Source organism: Loa loa (genome assembly GCF_000183805.2).
Source record: "Loa loa unplaced genomic scaffold supercont3.70, whole genome shotgun sequence".
Classification (NCBI taxonomy): Eukaryota; Metazoa; Nematoda; class Chromadorea; order Rhabditida; family Onchocercidae; genus Loa; species Loa loa.
The window spans coordinates 169,420-194,204 of NW_018108250.1; the positions used below are offsets into that span (position 1 = coordinate 169,420).

The 24,785-nt window shown below is 34.9% G+C and overlaps 3 protein-coding genes across 3 annotated transcripts; 1 reads left to right on the plus strand and 2 right to left on the minus strand.

The window, feature by feature from the left end:
- Positions 1-3,324: 3,324 nt before the first annotated feature.
- On the minus strand, positions 3,325-6,268 carry LOAG_04271 (ER lumen protein retaining receptor). Its single transcript, XM_020446554.1, has 6 exons — positions 6,143-6,268; positions 5,921-6,018; positions 5,314-5,384; positions 4,984-5,071; positions 4,097-4,349; positions 3,325-3,865 (listed from the first exon to the last, which is right to left on the minus strand). The coding sequence occupies exons 1-6, from the start codon at positions 6,231-6,233 to the stop codon at positions 3,828-3,830; spliced, it is 639 nt and encodes a 212-aa protein (XP_020303120.1). The 5' UTR covers positions 6,234-6,268; the 3' UTR covers positions 3,325-3,827.
- A 3,123-nt stretch (positions 6,269-9,391) lies between these two features.
- On the plus strand, positions 9,392-14,812 carry LOAG_04272 (zinc finger protein). The gene is made up of 13 exons (XM_020446555.1): positions 9,392-9,586; positions 9,851-10,060; positions 10,205-10,461; positions 10,631-10,766; positions 10,896-11,233; positions 11,333-11,382; positions 11,456-11,569; positions 11,684-11,756; positions 11,938-12,153; positions 12,608-12,781; positions 13,166-13,407; positions 13,570-13,692; positions 13,918-14,812. Exons 1-13 carry the CDS (start codon positions 9,525-9,527, stop codon positions 14,023-14,025), a joined length of 2,103 nt encoding a protein of 700 aa, XP_020303121.1. The 5' UTR covers positions 9,392-9,524; the 3' UTR covers positions 14,026-14,812.
- A 1,126-nt stretch (positions 14,813-15,938) lies between these two features.
- Positions 15,939-21,853, minus strand: LOAG_04273 (hypothetical protein; the record flags this gene model as incomplete). The annotated part of the gene is made up of 13 exons (XM_020446556.1): positions 21,433-21,853; positions 21,212-21,339; positions 20,964-21,120; positions 20,576-20,798; positions 20,218-20,458; positions 19,922-20,045; positions 19,305-19,559; positions 18,895-19,027; positions 18,409-18,602; positions 17,693-17,742; positions 17,226-17,346; positions 16,775-17,023; positions 15,939-16,085 (listed from the first exon to the last, which is right to left on the minus strand). The coding sequence occupies exons 1-13, from the start codon at positions 21,571-21,573 to the stop codon at positions 15,939-15,941; spliced, it is 2,163 nt and encodes a 720-aa protein (XP_020303122.1). The 5' UTR covers positions 21,574-21,853.
- Positions 21,854-24,785: the final 2,932 nt, after the last annotated feature.

Here is a 24,785-nt window from a genome sequence, read left to right on the forward strand (position 1 = left end):
ATATATATATATATATATATATATATATATATATATATATATATATATATATATATATATATATGTACAGATGGGTAGATGTATGATAGATAGATAGGTAGATATGGATATATTGGCAGCCGGAGAATCTCGGAATGTTGTAATTATTTTCGTAGATATCATAGAGGATAATGTAATAATTAATAAAATTGCGAAATCGATGAATTTCCTTCATTCACTATACCATTCATTGCTTTTTCCTGGTTCTGCAGTAAGATGTAACAGCATTATTTATTCAGAAATTCACCTTCTGTTAATAGATTCCGGAAACTTTGTGGGCTTTCAGAAGTATGAAAATCAAAAACCCCAGAACGGTAGTAATGGATAGATTTCTGTGAGTATATTTTGGTTGAGCGTGCTGTGATTTCATTTCTGTTTTTGTGTGTTTTTTATATATCTATTATTGCTATTAAAACTCATTTACGTTCCACATGCCAAATATTTGCGCTTTGAAAAAAGAATGTTTGCGGTAATATAGTATTATCTATGAGAAGTAAAATTATGCAATTAATCTGGATGCTTTTCCATTATGACAAGCGGTTTCTTTCCAAAGATTGAGTACAGAGATTGAGAGTTACCCTAAATTGCTGGAATTTCAGGATGAAGCGCAGCTGGGTTTAGCGCATTTTTGGCCTCGGACTCCTAACAGCTCACCTTAGGTGATAAGATTTGAAACATTAAAATTGAAACAAAAAGTGGGATGGGAAGTTGGTCTTTAATAGTGAGATGGGATTCACATCGATAGTTGGAAATGATCAAGCAAGGAGCGAAATGTTTTAGCCGAAATCAGTTTTAAGGTGAAAGACAATTTGAAGGAGATGAGAGGCGTATTGTGAGTGGGTACCTCCAGGTGAAACTGATATCGCTCAATTCTAATTCGGTTGAACAGTTAGGATTTCTTTGTTGTAATGCTGGATAAGCAATCCGATTTCTTACTGTCGCCTTATACCCTACTTAATTAAGAGAAAGTGGAAAAGGACTTTCTTTGCAAGGGAAATCCAGATTTAAGGAATGTCCTAAAGTTCCGAAAATTAAAGGGTCGCTTAGTGCATGCTGTTCATTCTAAAATGTCTGAGAACTATCCCCGAATTAAATCACCACTATAATTATTGATAATGCAGAAACTGACTTTGAAACCCCACGGCATTGTTATATAAGCAGCACGGATACTACTGGATATTTTATCAACGGCTTATCCTTTCCTCCTTTCTCTCCTGCGACCTGTTTCTCACAGATCCCGAGTTTTTCATGGTAATTAACGTAGTAAAATATGTTAGACTTTGGAGGAACTTTTGTTCAAGTAAATTACCCTAGGGGAAGAACCAAAATTTATTTCCACCGGATAATTTTAGTCCCATTACAATTATTTCTTTTTGCTTCTTTTTGAAATGGGTTTGAGTTCGAGAATAATAATTTCGGATAAATTCAGAAAAAAGCACAAAATGACCGCTGGACTATATTTCTTTTACTTAGTCAGTAATTGTGTTTACATGTTGTTTCTCAGCTGTAACCTATTAAACCACTTTTCCTCAAAATGATTGGCACTACATCATTTCTTGTTCTTCAATAGATTAATCAGCAAATTAATTGAATATGAATATGACGATGTCGCCTTACATTACGAAAATTTTCTAAGCGAAAATTTTAGAACCGATGAGCCCGTCAAAAGGATTGTTTCCGTGACAGTAGGGTGAGGGAAAAAAACTTTTTACTATCAAAGCATAGTGTTCGAAATTTTGAAACAGTTCAGTTTTTGTAAATAATGAAAATCCGTACATAACGTAAAACGTAACCTTCAGAAATCGTGAAGCATACTGCCGACCCAACAAGCTACTGTCAGGATATGCCTAACTTCTGCGGAGCAATTTTTTTTTGATGGAATTTCCATCCCACCTAACACAAGTTCATGAAAACTACTGCTTTATGAAAATCTAGATATTTTCTAAAAAACAGTTCCCAAGAATTAATGAACACATTTTTCGTGTCATACATTTGCCGGCATGGTAAGGCATTGCTACCGGGATCATTAAAAACATGAAGCATGAATACAAAATATTTTCCAGCATACTGGCACAATTTATTGTACTTGGGTGAAATGGAAAGCTACCGAGCAGGCACTTACAATTTCAAGGTACAATTGACACATTCTGGAAAGTAAAAAAAAGTGGAGAAATAAAATTTAGCCAGAGTAAAGCAAAGTTCGTTGTATCTTCCAGTTAGTTCATTATTTCAGGAATTTTTAACTAATATTTAAAACAATACAGCGAGTCTTACCTCTTAACCCTCGAGTTTTGAATAATGAGCTTTCAATGTCTACATTCAAGTCCGACAAAAAAAATTTGCAGATTTGATAAGAGCATTGATTGAAAGGGAAGATGAAGATTAGACTGAGGATGATTTGTAGAAAACAGAAAAAAGACAAGAGGCGACACGGAGCCAAATCAAATAAACACAGCACTTCCCCTCCCGAAGGCATTGGAACATCAAATTTTAGATAGGTATTGGATGAGTGGTTATTTGGATCGAGTCATCGATGGTGGTACAGCTGGAGAACGGTTGTTGCATCCTATGAATCAGGCGGAAATAGTAAAAAAGCTGGGCAAACTGTTTCCACTGCACGGCTGCGCAAAGATTGCTACATAAGTTATAAAAACTATCAAAGGCTCTGACCGCATTCCTGTTATTTTAGCGGTCATGATTCTTTAAAACGATACCATTTTGGAATATTAAATTCGTACAAGCGCTACATTTTCATCGGAGATTTGAAGTACTACAAGACAGCCTTTGGATAAATTCTCTCTATTGTGTTCTATCTAGTAGCTATTGTGGATCAACAATGCATATATTTGGCTGAATATAGAAGAATGAGTGACAAATCTTTCAGTGCACCAGTTCAGGCTTCGATCAAAAAGTTATTAGATTTCTGCCATCACTTCCCACTGTTAAAGAATCAATTTTAGTACTGGATGGCCTTTTCCCCTCTCTATTAGCGTTTTTTCGACTAGTAAACCGTATCGTGGTAATCTTCAGCTTATGACGGAATCCAGTCTTTTATTCCTGCGATGTTACCTCCATATTCCTGAAGTGGAATTCTGGCTAGTTTTAAGGTTAGCCGAATTTTTAGCAAATGTTTTGTGCGTTCATCTATGGTAAAGGTATATAGACAATAATGGTAATATAAGAAAAAAGAAAGTAAGGAAAAAAGTATAAATTACCTGATGAGATACTAAATTCAAACATGTGTCCAGAATAAAATTTCAACCTTAGAGTATAGGAACCAATAATGGTGATGCGCAATTTTAATTAATACAAAAGTGGAAAACTGGTAAAAAGCCGTACATTCACTTTCAAACAAGAATCAAGCCAATATCATTTGAACAAACCCAAATAAATAATTAAGTGGTTAGTAAACACTTCTAATTTAAATTACACCATTCCTCTTAGCTAATATGAAACACAAAAGCAGAACATTTCCTCTAAATCCGAAATACCACATTCACAGATGCGCAAAAATTTTTAGGGACTTATTGTTTTAAGGTGTAGTAACAAATAAATCACCTGCGGAATTCAAAAAGCCTACTCCGAAAGAACTAATTAAAACCGAACCTCTCCAAAGAGAACATCGGAATATTAAAACTTTGTGACTGTATAGATGTGCACTGACAGAAGCTTCGAAAAACAATATGACCGATAAACAACTGATTTAACACCAATTCAAAACTATTTAACCAAAAGAAAATTTTTATAAAATATGAACAGTGAAGCCGCGATCCTTGATAACGAAAAGACTATGCGGGAAGCTCCAGATTTCTGTGTCCTCGAATAACTAAATAGGATAAATAAGAACGTGACTGGATATACTGAAACTCAGAAAAAGTGCTGGAATTCTAAATAAAAATTCACGGTGATGTTTCAAAACTTTTGAAACTATAACAGATTAAAGAAGAATAACTGCGAGAAAACAAAAAGAGACAAATTCATGAAAAGTTATGTGGAGTAAAAAGAAGATATCTGAAAAAGAAAAATGTAGAGAAGAAACCTAACTTCGAAACATTACCTCTTGTAACATACAGATAGAAAAAATCGGCATAAAGTATGGTTTGTACAACACCGGCAACAGTTGCAATAGGATCGAAAAATTCTTCAGTGTAATAACGATATAGCCAGTTCAAGATATATAAAGCCCGATATGTTCCCAATGCAAACAAATAATGCGCAGTAATTGTTTCCGCACTGCCAGTACGCGAAAGCATAAACAACTGCGGCATGATGGCAACTGCTTCCAAATATATGGAGAACGACCAGGCAATCTAATTAACGAAGAAAAAAGTAAGGCATCAGACCTCAATTATAAAGGTACTTGATTTATACGTTTTCCGTTTATTTTAAAAATAATTTCCTACAGAAAAAACGTACTTGCTACAACGAAATTCGGCTTGCCAACTCTCAGATAATTCCATTATTTACCAAACGATATACAACAGTCATAAAGTTCACTAGTATTTATAACTTAAATATCTACTGAGAGCACACTATAAAGAAAAGTTTAATTAGTGAGTGATGATATACAACGTTTACTTCTATTTTTTGAGGACGTAACTGAAAAGCTCACAACCATTATTTTTTTTGGTTTTACTATTTCGGTCACACTCCTCACAACACTGGTTTTAGTTACTAGTATAGTGAGTACTTCGTCTTGATTTCAACTGATACCGTTCACATCTCAACTTCATCCTGTTCAAGCTGAGAACATTTCTAAAAACTCGCCAAAAATTATTAAATCTTTAGCCCATTGCCTAAATAAAAAAAATCACTAAAATCAAACTTAACCTCAAGAAATTAACAAATGCTACTTCATCAAAACAACTCCCAAAATCGCTGCATTGGAAATACGTGCAATCACAGAATATTCATTTTCTCAAACATCAAAAGAGCATAATTAACCTCCGTGAACGAAAACTGATGGTTGATGAGAAAAGCAAGTGCTGCTGCTGGAATAATCAAGAATTCTATCCGAAATGTATCGTGATTTCTGAAATTGTAGTGAAATACAAAATGCTTCGGATAAACTAACTTATGGAGATAAAATTTTAGGCAAGAAAATTTCTAAACGATTATAAGCAAGGCAAACATCTAATTGAAAAAGAAAGAAGGACGACTTTCCGGAACAACCTTATGAAAACTTGCTAAGGAATTCTCATCTACAAAACACAACTTCACTTAACAATATTCCATCAGAATTACAGAATGTCTCTAAAGAAAAGGAAATCCTACCGGTCATAAGTCGCTCTGAACTTGAAGAACATCAGATATACAGTTCCATATGAAGATACAAGGAAAAAGATCTGAAAAGCAGAAAATTGTTGGCTCAACAATCTTATGACTGATGATTTTAGTAATGATAATCAGAAATGAAGAATTCAAAACAAATGCGCTAGAGAAGCAAACACCAGTTTGGCAGAAAATGATGTAACGACTGGAAGAAAATACTAAAGACATCAAGCTTATGAATATAAACTTCAGTCCACACACATCATATATTAATATTGTTTCATGGAGATTCCGAAGAGAAAAGCTGAGTCACAATTCCATATGATGGATCTACTAAAACATTTCTACCATCCCGATCACTACCACCTCCAGTCTTAGTGATGATTCCTACCCACTGATACAAGTACAAGTAAAAAGATCTAGTACGCTATCGATCCTATTATAATGGATCAACCCACTCATCTCTGATAACTATTAGAGATTACTTAAATAACCATCTTGAAGAAATATGTTATCCACTACTTAATCACAGTGATTACTTTTATTACCACCAAATCCTAATATGTTTAAACTTGACATTAATGCACTGTCAATAATAAGACCTGTATACCTTCATAATTGTATTGTAAGATGAAATGAAATGGAAGAGATCTAAATAACGCGATGTGAAGACGAATGCAAATAAAAGCTGCGATTTCCCGGAAAGTCCTGAAATTACCTCATTTCTTTCGATGCAGAGCAACACCAAAAGTTTACAGTACCTTGAATTCATATGAAAAATTTTCAATTACGTTAAAGATTTTTCATTTACAAGGTTTTTAAATCCACAAACCTGCACAAGAGCGTGTTTTCCATATTTTTACAACTAGTATGACAATAGCAATAAGATGAGAAGAATCACCGGCGAAACGAAATATATTCATCTTAGTCAAACAATAAGATTTCTGCTACACAGTCTACGAAAACATTGTGCACAGGTTATCTACCGATATCTTGCATAATGCAAGGTGTCGGTAGATAACCTGTGCACAAAATTCTCGTGGAGGGATAAATTAAAAAAGACTTCAAATGTGTAGGAAAATGAGAATCAGAAACTCGTACACAACAATCATTTTTCTAAAGCGCCCATCGTGATTACATCAAAAAAAGAGACATGCTCCAAAACACATTGAAAATAAAACAATTAAACGATCCAAACAAAGTAAAAGACAACAACGGATGTGTGCGTGTGTACATGTGTATGTATGTGTGTATGTGTGTGTATGTATGTGTGTGTGTGCGTGCGTGTGCGTGTGTGTGCGTGTGTGTGTGCGTACATGGAGTATACGTAGATGTGTTACTCGACACTCTGCAAAAAAAATAATGACAACAAAAGCATCGACCCACCAGGATAAAGAATAAGTCTAAAAAAAGCAGCCCATAGGCAACGACGAAAACAGTGCAACGTGTCACTTCATATTCCAAGAAATCTATTACCAGTCCGACCAAATCAGAAATCACACCGAGGCAAGAATGCAAAATTTTAATCCCAGTAATTTAAGGAAGACATTGGTATAGCTGTGCTGCCAGACTTATCCAGGTTACTCATCCTGAGAAGTTGGATATAAAAAGAAGAAAGGAAGAGTCTAATGTTTTCACCAGGTTAAACAGCTCATCAAAATGGTGGTGATTTAAAATTCTTTAAACTGTTTTGAATCTTAAAACAAGTTTCGAAATGCCGTTTTGAAGACGAAGCGTTAATTATATACGGAAGTGTTAAGAGTGGCAAATCAACCGATACAATATTGATTTACAGTATCGTGTATTAACAACATCTGGTTCTTAAAGGACATTTTATTTAAGTATTCTAATAACTCATCGGAAAAGAGACTCCAGTAAAAACAGTATACTGTTTGCTGCTTCTATCTCACTTTCGTTTGATAAATCCAAGTTCGAATTGTCAACTAAATTCCAATCTATTTTCAAACTGAATTTCTTGTTTTTGAATGTTCGGCAAATCATCTTAAGATGATTTCCAACTTCAAAATGGCAGCAAGAGATCATGGATTTGAACCTCACAATAAGTGCAGTAGCGACGAAAAAAATGCGTGATGCTGGAGTTTTGTGTTCAGGTTACTGCAGCCAATAAACACACATGAATTACCACATGTTCACTATCATGCAGTAATAACGATGACAGCAGAGACGCTTATAGCAGAATACAAATGAATGAACGACAGATCGACGGCCATGAACTAAACACAAGGCCAAGGCCGCAACTACCACCACTTTCGTAACTAGCACAATAACGCGCCATTCAACATAGATGCAAGAGTTACATTGCAGCAGCAGCGGCAGCAGCAGCAGCAGCAGCAGCAGCAGCAGTAGTAGCAGCAGTAGTAGTAACAGCTAGAGGGATACCAAGATGATCAACGATGTTACTACAAACCATATTCCGGCGACACCATTGGGATTCATCATTAACCCAAAATAACTTTTACATGTTCGTTTCAACCTCAAATTAGTGTTTCGAATTCTTTTTTATGTGTAGCTACACTTCATTTTTAATTATATATGTCCTAATCAAAATATGTCATAAAATGGTACATAAAATTCGAAGACTATCAATTGGTAAATCTTTTCAAGCATTATGTCCTACTGCTGCAACCTCCGATTCTTATTTGGTATCAGGCGACGTGCATAAGGCAAGAAACATAGGGAAATATACGAAATTATTCGTACGGCTATTTATTCGTACGGGTTTCATCAGAATTTATTGAAAGTAAAAGTGAAAATAACGATTTACTAGAAGACATCGCAAATTCGACTACCAGTGCCTATTCAATAGTTTAATACAAACATAAACTTGTGTCTTTGAAGTTTGCAGAAGTCACCAATACCTGCTACGGTCTAGAATTTGAAAAGTGCAAGTATATGGATCGGCGGGACTGTATATAAAAGGATGGCATTGAGTGTAAAACTGGGAATGATATTCTTAAGCTGTAAAAATTCAGGATATTCGCAAGAATACTAAGGGTCATTTTAATCGATAGTAGTATGTGCATGCTGCATAGGTCGTAAAATGTTGTTTTAGGCGTTACATGATTTCTAGGGTCTATGGAAGCTCGAGTTCAAAGGTCTGAAGAAATATTAGTGGATTATCTCTGTTTGCTCAATGAAGTACAAATAGTATTGACCTGAAAACGTCGTATCCTGTAGCGCTTTATGTACAAAAATAAAATTTTCAATTGTCATCGGTATATAAGAGTTAAATGAGTTAAGAAAAAAGAACATTGGGGAGGAAAAAACTGCCGGAAAGGGCATGCGGTAAGTTATAAAAACTAATTCGTTGAAGTTGATTTCAATATGCATCTTGCGACAAACTTACTGCTTAATTAATCAAGCTTGATGTCCGCAAGAATTACAACAAATCCACTTTTTGTATTGAATTGTACATTGCCGTCCCTAGAAATAATGATTGTATTACGTTGACAAAGTTGATCCAGCTAGTTCAAATCAAATTTTGGAATAAAATGCATTTTAGAATCAATGATTTCTTGATGAATATATGCTATCTACTTATCGCTTATTATTATATTCCACTATATCTCACCACTCTATTTATCCTGAGCTCTCATAGCTAGCCACAAAAATCGCCTTTTTTAAATTAAATGAAGCAAACAACCTCCCTCTATTAGAAGGTCTGCACTTTTTCGTCATGAGAAGTTTTTATTCACTCATGCCACCTAGAGTATGTTTGTTTCAATCTACCTAACACCCTGCTTAATTCGAGTTTAAACTGTACTAAACATATTTTCAACTGGTGTTTGAAGCTCTTATTATTAGCTGAAAGTTAAATTACTTAATTGGAAGTTACGCTCCAATACATATATCTTGCTTTACTATATAAGAGCCATTCATATCGATTTTCAAACTTTAATAGATGACCGTGAAAACCCAACGCTCATCACTTGTCAAAATCGTTATTACCTAGAACTCTGACCACCCCTCCCTCTCCCCTCACCTCTCCCCGATTGCGATTGGGTTTATTTTGAAATCGCGCTCGAATGTTTGAGTCCTACAACGAGTGCTGTTTGGTGAAGCGCCAAGTTATCAGCTGATTTTTCAGTATACTCTGGGAGTTTATGTGAGTGTGTGTCTTTGCTAGAGGGACGGAGCACGTTGTGTTTCATATACATTATCTCCAAATTCTATGAATGTAATCCCTTCCATGGATGGTGGCCATGGATGTTGTCCGCCCAACACTTAACAGCTCCGAGAAACCGAATCACTTACAGTAAGCACTTCCTTTTTCCGTTTTTTCCGTCCATCGAATTTTTTCCCTTCTCAGTTTATTCGGTCTCCTTTCAATTTCAACATCTTTTCAAACGTAATAAAAGCGAAAGTGTTTTTTAATTATCATTTAGTCGATCTTCCTTACCTCATTTTGATTCAAATTGATTTAAGCATAATTTGTGGGAAGTAAAAACAAATATAAAATCTCTAATTAGATCATCTTTCAAAACCATCTTTTACTGGCTAACCGAATTATCGTTTTTAGTTACCTCCGTGATTTTCGAGTAGAAGCGTGTCCTCATTTTAAACAACATCAGTGCCAACAGCATCGTCCATATACTTGTTTTAACTGGCATTTTGCTAATCAGCGAAGACGTCGTCCTATAAGACGATCGGATGGTACTTTCAACTACTCGGCTGATGTGTACTGTGACAAGTATGACGAAAACACTGGTGTATGTCCAGATGGAGATAGGTGCGTTTGAGAAGTTCCAATAAAATATGGCTTATTTATGTGAACCTCGATAGAATTCCTTGAATTGTTGTCTGGAAAATGTCGATTTAAACAGTGAATTAATATGAAACCTTTATATTTCATCTGAATAGTTTTTGTTTACAGTTGCAGTTTCTTACATCGCGTAGCGGGCGATGTAGAACGTAAATATCATTTACGGTATTATAAAACTGCGATGTGTGTACATCCAACAGATGCACGTGGTATTTGCGCGAAAAACGGTCCTCACTGTGCGTTTGCACACAGTGTTCAGGATCTTCGACAGGCCGTACATGATTCTCAGGAAAGTCAAAATGGCGCCTTATTAGATCCAGAAAATCGCGAAAGGACTAGTTTTGTTGTGGAAGACCCGCTTTGGCATGGTATTTTATTTTGATTCCGTATCATTGTGGACTTTATTTTACCTGTTTATTTACTTATTTTATTTGTTTATTTTGTCTCTTTTCTTTACTTTTGATTTTTTTAAATGCTTCAACATCTGATTTTAAAGGCACTGAGTAATTTTATCACATTAAAATGGGTTGTTTATAGACCAAGTTCATGTTTTGTCGTGCTATAAAACTGAACAATGCAAAAAACCAGCTCGCCTTTGCCGTCAAGGTTATGCTTGTCCATTTTACCACAACTCGAAAGATCGTCGAAGACCTCCAGCTGTGCATAAGTATCGGTGAGAATCTGTTCACTTGATTTTAGACGAAAACGGAAAACTACTGGAAGCTGTTTTAAGTTTATGAGGGTGCCACACTATTCTTATTTGCTGGTTATTTCTATTCTGTTCATCTCACACTCTATTAAGATCAACTCCGTGTCCAACAGCAAAGTCAGCAGATGAGTGGTTAGAACCAGAGCAGTGTGAGAATGGCGACGATTGTGGATACTGTCATACAAGGACTGAGCAGCAGTTTCATCCTGAAATATATAAGTCAACTAAATGTAACGATATGCTTGACCATGGTTATTGTCCTCGTGCCGTGTTTTGCGCATTTGCGCACCACGACTCAGAGTTGCATGTCCAACGTGCTCCATATTATCGGCCAAGTAACAATCCAGATGCACCTATACCGCCGAAACAGAACAACAGTTCTACCAGTTCAGGGAACGCAGAACCTGTAGCTTCTCCTACAGCTCGGCCAGGTATTGTTGGATTGATGTAACTTTTCTCCCTCAAGTAGAGTTGGTTAGTTTTTTTGTTTAATTAGATCTTTTAATTACGTTCATCTGTGAACATTTCAGAAAACCATATAATGCAGTCAGTAACATCAACCGCAACACCCACCTATTCAGTAAGAATTTTCTATTATAGTATACATTCTCTTCATTTTTGTAGGGAATAATAAGAAATAAATGAGATTTTAGGCAGTTTTGAAGCAGAGACAAGCGCCAGGAAAAAATGCTTCATCAGCTGGTGGCGATGAAGGGTCTCAAAACAGTTATCCAAAAGCTCCGGGATTTGAACGTGTTCAAATTTCGGCAAGTCCTAATTTTAACTTCCTGGTCTCTGAGTTATATTTGCTAGCTTACATCGGTCATTCTTTATTGGTCTTATTCGTTTGGACCAAATTTATCAAATTTTACATTCTTTAGCCACAGCGCATAGCAGATAGCGCCATTGGTCGCATACGAACATCTTCATTAAATATGGGACAGCTAGATCTAGGTAATTTACTTTTCATTATTGTTTGTGGTCCTGATTAATATTATTTCTCTCCTAAAGTTTACTCAAACTGGATTGATCCCAGTTCTCCGTTTTCGTTCAATATAACTTTTAAAATTGCAATTAACGACTGACATTGTAAACGTTTGCTACATCATTTGAATAAAGAAAGGAATTTTTTAAGGATATTCAGTAACAAGTGCTAACGAAGCTTTAGTATCATCGTTGCCCACTTTCCCATCACTGAGTACTCTTGCTCGATCCACATCAGATGCGCCGATACGCGTACTGCCGGCAGCGATTGATGAACTTTCTTTGGATGAACTATCAAGCAGTGCACTCTCTCCTATATCCGAACAAAAAGAACACAAGTTCTTGTGTGATTTTTTTACCAACCCACGTAAGCTTCGCTTTTTTCTGCCTAGTGAAATTCCTTGGTCATAGATCTTTGAAGTGTGATGACATCAGTGTTGGCCATATAAATTACAAATACTGCCCTGATTTAGCATCACAGCATTCATTTTAGCGAAATAATCTAATATCATATATCTTCGTCTCCTGAGGTAAAAATTACAGATTGATAGATTCAGCCCGAAATTTGCGTACTCATTCTCTACAGATTTGAAAATATGTGTATTTATTAGTTTAAAAAGACAATTTACTGTCCTCGCTGTTTTATTTCTGCTATTTAGAATCTTCTAGATGCTTGATTGCTGAAAATAGTGAATGGAATCTACTATATAGGATAAAACATGATATTAAACATTTTATGTTGTTGAGAATAAGATTTCGAAAACATTTTTAGGATATGACGAGAAGTAACAAAATGGTATGTAACCGTTTTTTCTTTTTAGCTATGACGTCTTCTTCACCAATGCAAATCCCCAATTCGAACTCACCATTTGGCTCTCCACCGCTAGCTTCCCTTGGCGAATCATTGTTTCAACAAAATAAACGGACTCTTGATTTGCCTTCAGCGGCTCCACAGTTGAAGGGGTTAATGGCATTACCAGGAACGCTAGGTTCAGGTATGTTTTGCTGTTCTGTGGTATTTATATGCGTATTAAATGTAATCACAGATATGTTCATGCATATCAGTTCTCGTGATTTTGTATGTCAAACAGTCTGACTGGTTAAACTTATTAAAGTTTAGGACCGTTCTGTCCTAGCATAGAAATGGGAATAAGCTTTGATTTCGGTTTTTTGTCTTCATCTGTACTCCGTAAAAGCCAGTGTTCGTATGAAAACTAGTCTTTTATCTGTCGTTTAAAGGAATCTTATTGGTATTTCCATGGCTTCTTAAAAGCATTCTACAAGTGTCTGCTTTCCTGGATTTCTGTTTCAGGACATTAGGATTAACTAAGTACATTAATGAGGGCTGTCGGATAGCACAAATCAGTTCATCTTTCCAGATCTTTTGAAAACGGACTTATCAATGCCACAACACGAAATGAGCAAGGAGGAATTACAAAAGGAATTAAAGAGGAAATGTGAGGAGCTCGTTGCTCACCATCAGAAATTAACTGCATGGGAAGAAGGCCTGAAACAAGCACGTCAAGCTTGCGAAGCATGGAAAAAAGACGCCGAGTATTATCGTTGTGTTGCAGAACAGGCAGAAGTTGACAAATCAAAAGCGCTGTATGAACGGGACCAGGTTTTTTTACGCTGATTTAAAATTTATGTAATTCTCTGATTTCAATTGTAAAATAGTTGTGGTTTTGTCATTTGTTCAAAAATGTTCTTTTGTTTTATGAAGGTAATAGAGATGGGAGTTTTAGATGGATTTTTCTTTGGCAAGTAAACTTTATTTTTATAGGCACTACTACAACTTGATTTGCTCAAGCGTGAATTGCGAGTAAATACAGCAGTTCGACCGCCGTCACCGATAGATTCTTTACAAAATTTCTCGTCTTTAGGATCATTCAATTTGTTTATGCCGGTGGGTTTTCGTATAACTACTGATTAACAATAAAGGATTATGTTGTTTGATATCTAATGTTTTCTCAGCAATAGGTTTTTAGTACAACAAAAAGTAATGCCTTAAAACTTGCTTATTTAACGGCTGGAATGAACTAATTTTGTGATTTCCAGTGTTTTTAACGACATTATAAGGAATACCATTATCTGTTTTTATTGTTGTACAAAATTTAACTTATTTTTGCAGATTGAAACCGATGTTCAGAATGAAAGCGGCGGTCCGGTATGTGCCCGCTGTGGGCGCGAAAAAAGAGCCGATTCTAGGAATCCTTCTTGCCGCCTTTGCTGTAGTTGATTTTTACAAAATTTCCGTATACGTAATCATAGGAAAATAATCTTTTTTACGTGTTCTTTCTTTTCCTGCCCCCTGTTTGATGAATTTAAATACATTTAGAGTTCCAGCTTTTCTGTGAAGTTGCGCGGTGCTTTTTTTATTTCCATGTACGCAAATTGTTTTCTTGGATTTTTCAAAACTTTCTTGTCTGTTCCCGATTATATTTCCAAAAAGGTGTTTTATTTCTGTGACAAGCTTTATTGTACATAGGTTTTTTAAATAGGGCATTTATCACTAATCATTCGCTTTGTAATACGATGGTCAGAATTTAGTTTTAATCCAGTCAAATAATTCCGGTATTTTTTGATCAGGTAGGATTTTGTGTAGCACCCTCTTTGGAATCAGAAAATATGCAAGAGCGAAAGTTCTTCCTTGATTGACTAGGCCAGCTTCACCAGACTGTCAGTGTTATATAACAGACGTGCTCTCGTATTATAAAGTCTAACGACTCACTTTTAATGCTGGTACCTAAAGCAATCGGACAGATGATATAGGGCTCACTAAATATAAGTTCAAGAGTCCAGCGAATTAAGAGTTTGTTCTTCGTAGTGTAATTTTGTGTAACTGCCATCAAATATTTGAAATGAAAAGCAGAGGGAAAAAGGCCTTAATAAGATTTCAGATATTAAATCAGGGTTTCGCCTGTTCACAGCTGATTAACTGATATGTCCTCTTCATGTACAGAAACTTATGATTGTCCGGATTTCACATACTTGTTGAAGAGGATCTTTGTTATTTACAATAAACCATCATTCTGTGAATCACACGATCCTCCCACTTCATGAATCTTGAACACAATCAGTCCAATATTTTCGCATCATTTTTAACTCACATCAAGCAATGTTCAAATGTCTTGTTAAATGCTGGTCATGACGGCATTTAGATCGGAGTAGAACTTGATTCTTTCGTGAGTTCAGTTTTATTCTGTTTTGGGTGTACCATGTTCAGACGAATACTAAAAGCGTAATGGCATTCAGGATCAAATCCTGAAAGGGTCTTTGGAAAGTCTCGACTATTTCCTAGTGGCTACATTTTCATGATATGTTAGGGGTCATGTAACTTTCCACGTCTTTCGTTTGGGCCCTGCTGATTTGGAAATAAGTTGGGTCTCTTTTTTTTGCTCTGATTTCCATAGTGTTTGCTTAAATGTCATGAAATGGATACTTGCCAACCCCGCACACCTTTCAGATAAGATTAGTGGAAAGCAGTAGTCCAGTTAAGCGAAATGAATATAAGTATACATTGACCCGAAGTAATTTTGATTAGCGCGGGAATGTGTTTAAGCAACTTATCCTTTGGCTCTGGAGTAAATATCCAGTAGATGAAGGGAATTGGGGTTTGACAGATCACAAATTCCCGACCGGGAACATTTACGGCATGCCGCATTAGTAATGTCGTAACCCTTACATTAATATGAATTTCCCCAATATTATTTCCAGATAATGATTTGAATAGAATAAAAATGCCGGTTAAACAAACAGTGAAGACCGAAACATCAACAGTCCAAGTCACTTTAGCATGTACAATAAGTTTACCAGCTCAATAAGCAACTGACAAAGCCCCAACGATTTAGGACAAAAATATTGGGCTAATGCGGATCACGACAAGTAAATTAGCTGGACACTTGATCGTCTCTATGATAACATCCCGTGAAAAACCAGAGATCACCAGAAAACAATATTCCAACACAAATATCGCAGAATGCATTTCTCGCTTTCCTGCAACAAAGCCTCATAATTTTTAGCGTCAGATCTTAAAATCCTATCCAACTCCATTTATTAATGGGGAAACATGATACTAACTTCCTGAATCACTTGAATAATTCAAGAGAACCAGAATTTCCTTACAAAATCAGTGGTACCACGGTACAATTGTTAATGCTCCTTTTTCGATTTCAGTTTGCTTTGATTCACAAACCAATTGAGTCCAATTACTGCGATGAAGGATGAACCCAACTGCGAAATACATGTAAACGATTGGGTAAGGGCAGTGTACAACAACACAGCCACAGAAATGTAATGCTGCAAGTGTGAACAAAGATAAAGATAAGAAACAACTTCACAAATTAAACCAGATCCAGTAAAGTTGATTTATAGAAAAAATTAACTTTGATTTTAAATGAGGAAGTTGGATCTCAGTCAACGAAGTAGAACTTCCGCCTGCTAGTTTGTCAGATTGCTGACTTATGAAACCCAATTGATTATTAAAAGTGATACACGATGAGTAATATTAACGAACAATCCCAAAAATTCATACTATTTCTAAAAAGTGATTATCAATCATCAAACGACACTGAACCTGTGGGCGAAAGCTGGGTTGAATAATTCCCCAAATTTTAAGGAATAAACAACTATAAGGTTGGGAACTTTGAAATCGACTCTTTTTGACATCTCAGCAGTTGGGGTTCAGCACAAAGTCATTTTGATCAGAAGAAATTAAATGCTCACTAATAACTCCAGAGTGCTTTACATGGTTTCCCGTAATTCCATAAATCTTCACTCTTTTTAGAATAAAAAGATAAAAACTTAATGTAGATGGATGTCAATTAGATCAGTCGTTTTTAATTACATCAGTCGTAATGAATACAATTTAAAAGTAAGAACAGAGATAATATTAGCTATTTCAAAAAATCTGAAACAATTCGCAAAAGCACCGTCCATTTAATCTCACTATACTTTTTTTGAGGAAGTGGAAATAACAAAAAACATACAGCTCTGAAGAAGTGAATTTTGCCCACTGAAAATCGAATAAACTTTAAGAAAACCATGCAATATGCCGGAACACGAGCTGGATCTTCATAAACAGCAAATAAACCATATCTAATTATATTCCACATCGAACAAACGCCAAATGGTGCATAAACCAAAATGGCATAAAAATGAAGAACAACTAACAGAACTGGCTGCGAAAAACTAGAGAGACTAACAGTCTTTGAAAAAATTGCTGTTTTCAGGAGCTGCTGAAAAAGAAACATTAAGCAATACCCAAATAAAAATCTTCAGAGTAACACTGAAAGCTGAAGGAAAAATGTGAGGAAGTGAAGTGTACCTTTGCACGATACCCTCTTTCATTACTTACATAATCCCGAAGAGAGTGAAACTATGAGATCATGACTGCACTGCATTTCAGTTACAAAATTAATTCAGCAATATGTAACTTACCAATAAACTGGAGATAACGATTATCACAAGCGCAAAAAAGCCATTGTATGAATAGTTCATAAATAATGATGTTGCAATTACTGTCAATTCAATAAAGGCAGGACATGTCGATTCTACAAGTCTGAAATTTCGCGATTTTTCACAAGAATGGGTGAACCACCGCAAACTTGAAAAAAAAATTTTTTTATCTAAATTAAGACAAATCTTTCACCTTTCACTAGCTAATGCAAGCTGCTTTAATCACTTCATCAGCAACAATCTATCGAAGCATAAGCCGTTAACAAGACGAACAGAAATAACGTTTTTAAGAATTTAATTAAATAGAAGTGGATATTTCTTAAAAATTCTATACAGCAACATGAACCAAATTATTTATCTAATTGCATATGCATATAAGCACATACATCAGACCACATGAAACAAGTGTTATTGAAATTAATAACTTCATCGGAAAATGAACCAACCACCTTTTCTGATGTCTGTCCTTCATTGGTCGAATAAATAAATCCGTTAGTTTCTGAAGAATATAAGTGAAATATGAAATCAGTAAAGATGAGATCAACAAAGTAAACCAATCGACCCTACAAATATTACAAAAATTACAAAGGTTAGAAGAGCAAAATACACTGTTCAGTAAAAATGTTTACTGACATTAAAAAGTCATGATTCCACATTATTTCCAGTTTGTTTATAAAAAACTAACAAATTATGCCGATGAATGATGAACATGTGACAAGTTAAAGTGAGGCATATTATTTTACAATCTCGAATATTCGAACAATACTCCTCTGAAAGTGATGTAGGAATAGCTTTTTTTTTTTTTCAGCAATATTCTGTATGAGAAACCATTCAATATTGAAACACTCACTTATTCAAAATGATATAACATAATTTTAAATGACATACCAGTTAAGGTGCAAATCGATAATGCACTGAGAATATATATACTTAACATGTAAGGGACGATGGATCCATACATTCGGAGCATCTTAAACTTAGAAAACGAAAAATAATGGAGAAAAAAACGAAAAATTTCCGTACTTAACTCTAACAGTAGTCCTTGCCTACTTACTGGCAAATCGTTGGTGTCAACCGCATAAAAATAATTTAGGATTGCATATCCAAATTAGCAAGAAAAAATGCAACATTTTTAACTTTACACAGGTGACTGCATACAGCATACCACAATCAGAGTATCCAAAAAACTGATATCGAGGCGTGCGTGAAAGCGACAGCGTTGATTTAATACAAAAAATGTCTCGGCTTTTGTTTCTCCCTTATTAAGTAAATATCCAATTATTTGAAGTTCTTTGCTGGCACCAAGACTGCTTATACGTCGTAGATCTTGACCTCGAAACTCAACTTTTGCGAACCATTCTATTAAAAACTGAATTCATAACAAACTTTGGACTGTTCAACCAAATTAAATTAATTCCGAAATCAAATGAACCATAAAGTATATAGAATAGATTTCTTTAAAAAGAAAAAGAACCACGCAAAATCTTCAGCGGTAAGAAAAGTAATGGTAAGGCTGAGTTACTCGTTATGTAAGTATAAGAAATGAGTTGTGATGTTTTTAAACTAAAGTAGAAAACATCTTTTGAGTTTTGTTTACGATGAATAGTAATATTTAAGTGCTTGTTTTGTAAGAAGGATGACGGTGACTAACCATCTGCATCACTGCATGATTCTAATTCAAGTGATATAACAATGGCAACAACTGGAGTTCCGAAATAAACTGGCAATAACACAACAGATTCACGACCATCAAAGTCGGCTTCCCATAAAAAATGTGAAGCAACCTTTCACCAGTGATAAAAACCCAATATACACAACCTAAAACACATTTCAGTTTGTTTCAGGTCTAACTTGAACGAATCTAATAAGATGTGTCTTAAGAGAAAATAAAGGAAGAATCTAGCATACATAACAAGTTTGAAGTCATACATTGTAACGTGAGTTTGCTAAATCGTATAAAAATCTCAAAAAGCGGAAAAGTGATGTCATGAAAATCTTTGAAATGCCTTTCGATTAAAACATTCGATGTTCAAACAAGTACATAAAAATTTGATTTCATACAGAATTAAGCTTTGCTGGATCTTCTCGAAGTGCAATGGCTTTGAAGAACTCTTGACGTTTCAGATGTACCGAAATCTGTTCTGTGTCACTCGAATGAACGATTGTATAAAACGTCTGTCGCAAACTGTTCGAAGGATAGACAGGCTTTCCGGATGATGTCCACAACGAGCTCCCAATACTTCTTTCAATGAACAACCAGCTATCCTTTGGAAATGATAAGACGAATTCCTTCAGATCTTCGTTATTATTCTTTACCTGAGAGATAAAACGAGCTTGAATCTATAAGTTCATGAATACGTTATGATTATTAAGATTCATAGCATCTCAGTACAGATCGCACTTGAAAATATGATGAGTATAATTAAAGTTGGTTATTATGATCGTAGGCCGCAAAAATGATAAACAGTGTGCATAGTAAAGAAGAGTGGATTTAATTGTATAGTAAAGAAGAGTGGATTTAATGAAAGTAAACTACTGAATGGATAAAACGAACATCAGGTGTAGGTGAAAATTATTACCTTACAAAGGGTAGAATATCCATAACTAAGTATATATACATTTATTATACCTACAAAAATCGATTCATTCCTGACGACAACCTCAGTGCTTGAACTGACTCTCATACGCGTTAACTTTCTAAGAAGCCCATCAGCATCAAAAAGTTGCTTTACAATATTATCAGCACGTTTGTGAAACGAATTTGGATCGTAAGCATATTCAATCAACAGGCGCGAGATATACCTGAACAATCACAAGTAATTTTGGAATTCAGTCTAGTTCAAAACATATTATTATTTTTAAGTATTACTGAATTTGTTTTATTTTTTACAAGATCGATGAAAACACCTTATGTTCTAAATGTTACGGAGCAGAACAATAGCTATGATAGCTGATGACGCAAATATGAACAAACCTAACCAACTGGTTACACCAAACAATACAAAGATGATCGGTCTCTAGCTCAATGCCATCAACAGCAGTAGTCGAAATATGGCGAATACCATTATCAAGAGTAAAATGTTCTGGCACAAGATGATCTTTCAAACCACCCGAAACTGATAAGACCAAAAGATTGGTCAATTCTTTTTCATGCTCTCTCCAACTGTTATGCATTCGGTCATAAATATTTTTCAAATACCAATCAAAAACCATTGCTAAAAAGATAGAGAACGTAACTCACGAAAATGAAGCAACAGAGAATGCAACAAAACGAAAAACTAATTACATCAATTGCTAGCTTTTTTTTTAGTAAAAATTACTCATAAACATACGTGCATCTTTGTGTGGTGTCCCCAAAGTTACAACAAATGCAACCCTGCTGGGATCGAAATGAATACTATGCAACAGCGATCGTATAACAATACCACCCATTGAATGACCAACAAATATGATACCACGAGGTGGGGGTGAATACATGCCCCAAATATGTCGCACTGCTAACTCGAGATACTTGATTTGCCGTTCCAAATACATGCCTGACAGGCCTGATAATTCCTAAAATTGTAGGACCAACAAAAAATTTCTTTAAAAACCTCAAATAAAAACCAAATCTTAAAATAGACGTGAGTCCTCTCGACGTATACGACGTTAATTCGCCACTGTTACTTCATAAATCTATAAGTAAAATCTCGGGAAGAAGTTAATTTCATTGGCACGAACCTCATTGAAATCAATAGCAAAGACATCGAATGTGAATGGTAAATTCCTACTTTCGGTCTTATTGTGGAGTATTGACCCCAAAGAACGAACTTGTTTGGAAGAACCTGCATTGCCAGGCACAAAAATGATGGGAAGTCCATTAACCTGTCCAGTTTTCCTGCAGTAAAATGAAATCAAACCAAATATGGTTATTTATTTTCGAGCATTTCTTAATAAATAAATTGGTATTTTCAAAAAGCAAACCATACATGTAATTGCGAGCATATTCTCCTTCCCCATATAAAACCGTCGAATAGCCACTGAGATCACTCGAAAATGGATATCTAATATTTTCAGTTTGATCATGCTTCAACTTTGTGCGAACAATATCAATGCGCTACAATGTCAAATTACTTATGGCACTTCTAAATTCAAAAAATTAACTGAAAATTAAATAACAAGCAATTCTGGAAATCTACAAAATGCATACCATGAAATTCATAATTCGATACATGTAAGTCATCTTACACCGATTTATTCGCATCCAAGGTCGGTTCCCAATCATATACAACAAATGAAATGTGGCTGCTATGAAAGTTGCAAATAACAGATTCTTCATATATAGCTTCATTGTACCCGCGGACTTTTAACTACAACTTACAACTTCCATGATAGTGAGGATACAAAAACGACATAATACAAAGTCGTGCATCAAAATAAAGAAAATCCGACAACCAGTGAACCAACGCCTCCAATGAATACACTCACAACGTGATACCACACTGTTGTTGCGAGAAATCCTGAATAAATATCATTACAAAGAATTCCAAATAGAATTGTACGTCACACAACCAACCTAGAACATCACACTTCATTATTATGGAAACCAGAAAACGATTCACGGATTTACACGGCCTCGCATTGATTTGTGAAATTTATGGATTTTCCATCATAGAAATTTGAAAATTCTTGCATCTTCCTGAAGTTCCGTAAATTTTTGTCGCAATGAATTCCCATTTTTGGTGTGTTTTATTCAGCAAGTTACTTAGCTTAGTTTCAACTAATCTTCCCATAAACAACAAAGAAAGAACAGAAAATATCCAAAACACTGCGAACTGTCTGATTCACCAACGTTTCCTGATTTTAAACTTCTGTATTATTTTTTTTTAATTGAAAATGTTCTCCTAACTGTTAAAGTTTTCGTGGAAGATAATGAAATACTGGTATTAGGTTTTTGAAGAGTAGAAAGAGCGATTAATTCTGCATGCTGAAATGCAGCAAAATGTTTAATGTAAAGAAAAAGTTTGGAGGGGACATTGCACCATACGAGCAGTACCTTTTATCGTCAAAACTATTTATATAGTGGTGAAATTGTTGCAAAAGAGGAACTTATATTCAAATATCCAAATGAAATATAAACGGGAATTTAGTAAGCAAAACATCGAAAAGGGATAAAATAATAAAAATATTATGTAATCGGTCAACTTTCGATTGAAGTTTATAGTCGAAATGAAATCAAATGAAGCTGCTTTTCTTCTTAAATTGTATTTTACGAAATAAAGCGAATGAAGATAATTACAACACATCAACGTTTTAGTATCAGATTCCAAGTTCATTCTGTTTTTGGCATATCATTGGTAAAAGGATTCTGTAAGAATTTCTTTGACTAACGAGCCAGGTATAGGTACTTATTTGCGAGGCTTCCATTCCTCTTAATTGACTGCCTTTTCTATTGCTGAGTATAAAAAGGCAAAACTTTTCCGTGATATTAGGCACGGGTAACAATTCAATGAATGTAAAATATTCAGCGTTTGAAACTTTCTCTTTATCTACGGCAATCAATATCGCGCATAGAGAACGATGAATAGTGTTAGCAAACATGTAATATTACAAAAAAAAGACTCATACATATGGTTCATTAGTAGCACTAATTTCACAAAGATCCGGTTTTGGCAGATTAGCCATGGGTGATACTCTGTCATGCATTACTTCCTGAAATTACCTTATAAAAATAAGCAAAAAGTTAATATAATCTTGACAGAATTAAGCAAAAAGCCATCTTCTGAATCGTCCTTACATTACGTTTAAAATTCAGGTTAAAGTTTGAAAAAAATCAAACGGCTTTAGCTTGTACACCATGGGAAGTTCAAAACTTATCCGCGGAGCCAGGAAAGAATGCCTCCAGTCGTAAAACAACAAATACAAAAATAGTCGATGGAAGATTTTTAAATGTATTAATTTTAGAAATAAAGGCATACTCGTCTCATGAAATCAGCAATATCATTGGAATATTTCTGGTGAAAATATTTACTGTTTCTACCATAAATGGTAAGAAATACATATGGTCGAAGCTATAGTCTCCGTCATGACGATATCATTTTTTGTCCTGTTTTGGGCCAAAGTTTACAAGACACACTGGAATGTGAAGTCTTAAATCCCACTAAAAAATATTTTAAAAAATCTTCAGCAGTCTTCTAAAGCACCAGTTACGACGGTTTGACTTGAACCGCCTCCATGTTTTCTCTGGTTGAGTACTTTTGCAACAGTTTTCTTTCCATTTAATCAAATGGGTTGCCGGCTCTTTTGAAATTCGATGTGTTGCGTCAATGAAAAGGTGTAATCCTACTTTAATTGAATTAAAATTTCAAAAGAAATCTGTAGTTACTTCTCACATTCAGATCATTTAAATTCTATTCAAAGATCTATCTGATCTCACTGATTTGATAACTCAATCATTGAATTAATAAAAGTAGGGCAAACAGAAATTAATATCAATCTAGTCGACGAGTGTAATTTAGAAAAAAACGACATCATGGAATTCACTTCAAAAAGTCATGATATCGTGAATCATCCCGAAAAAACAATCGCAACAAAGTTGTCATGAACCATACCAGAAGAACAATCGCAATAAGGTTGGTGTAGAGTAGAAGCACTAACTGTAATGCAATTTATACTAAACTGTGCATTTTACAATTATATTTCATAAAAATTTGAGAATAGAGAAAAGTTTATACAGGAAAAACGGAAAATTTGTCATCGGTCTTTCAAGATACAAGCCATGGTATACAGCTGGTTTTCAAGATACTTGGAAGTTTTAGGTTCTCTTGCATTCCTTTCTCCAAAAACCTTACTTTCCTTGCAAGTAAGTAATAGTTATTTGAAATAAACCTCACATCAGTTCTTTATCAATTTCCCAAATGATCTGTTTTAAGATTTGCTTGGTTGATGATTTATACAATACGACAAATACTATTGAAAATACACACATTGTAAACCAACACGACTCGCTTTAAATCTTGTCAGACTGTTTGTTTGATTTTACTGATATATCACGTAGGCTTAGCACAGTCAAATAAGTTTTTCTCACAATGCTTGATTTCCATAGACCTAAAAATATATTTGAAAGTGAAACAATGCTTAAAATTCTTTAAGAATGTTCAATAATTTGTCGCAGAGTATACGTCCTATTATGATCATAGCTTAGCTGTTTCACTTGTTTGTCCTTCTGTAGACTTAACCCTAGTTAGTTCACTCGATCAATTGTATTTATGTATTAAAAGATACCTGCACTTTTACAAAATAATAGGTATTGCGGGCTTGAGAGCTTTTGAATGGTTCGGAAAGTCTAAAAATACGTCTAAAGATACAAAATTAATCGTATTTTTAGTCCTAAGCCTGCATTATAATAAATGAGATTCATGGAATTATGGAACTACGGCCTAAGTTCGAAAGCAGTATTGTCTACATTTAAAGTTGGAAACAGGAAAAAGATGGTCCATTTTCTATATATATATATATATTTCTTCTCCATATATATATATATATATATATATATATATATAT

Excerpts from the sequence above, each read along its gene's own strand:
- LOAG_04272 (XM_020446555.1), top strand. The coding sequence starts at position 9,525 with ATGGTGGCCATGGATGTTGTCCGCCCAACACTTAACAGCTCCGAGAAA. Across the intron at positions 13,408-13,569 it reads CGCTGTATGAACGGGACCAG|GCACTACTACAACTTGATTT; the intron begins GTTTTTTTACGC and ends TTATTTTTATAG. Across the intron at positions 13,693-13,917 it reads CATTCAATTTGTTTATGCCG|ATTGAAACCGATGTTCAGAA; the intron begins GTGGGTTTTCGT and ends TTATTTTTGCAG.
- LOAG_04271 (XM_020446554.1), bottom strand. The coding sequence starts at position 6,233 with ATGAATATATTTCGTTTCGCCGGTGATTCTTCTCATCTTATTGCTATT. Across the intron at positions 6,019-6,142 it reads GAAAACACGCTCTTGTGCAG|GACTTTCCGGGAAATCGCAG; the intron begins GTTTGTGGATTT and ends AGGTAATTTCAG. Across the intron at positions 5,385-5,920 it reads CTTACAATACAATTATGAAG|ATCTTTTTCCTTGTATCTTC; the intron begins GTATACAGGTCT and ends TCTGCTTTTCAG.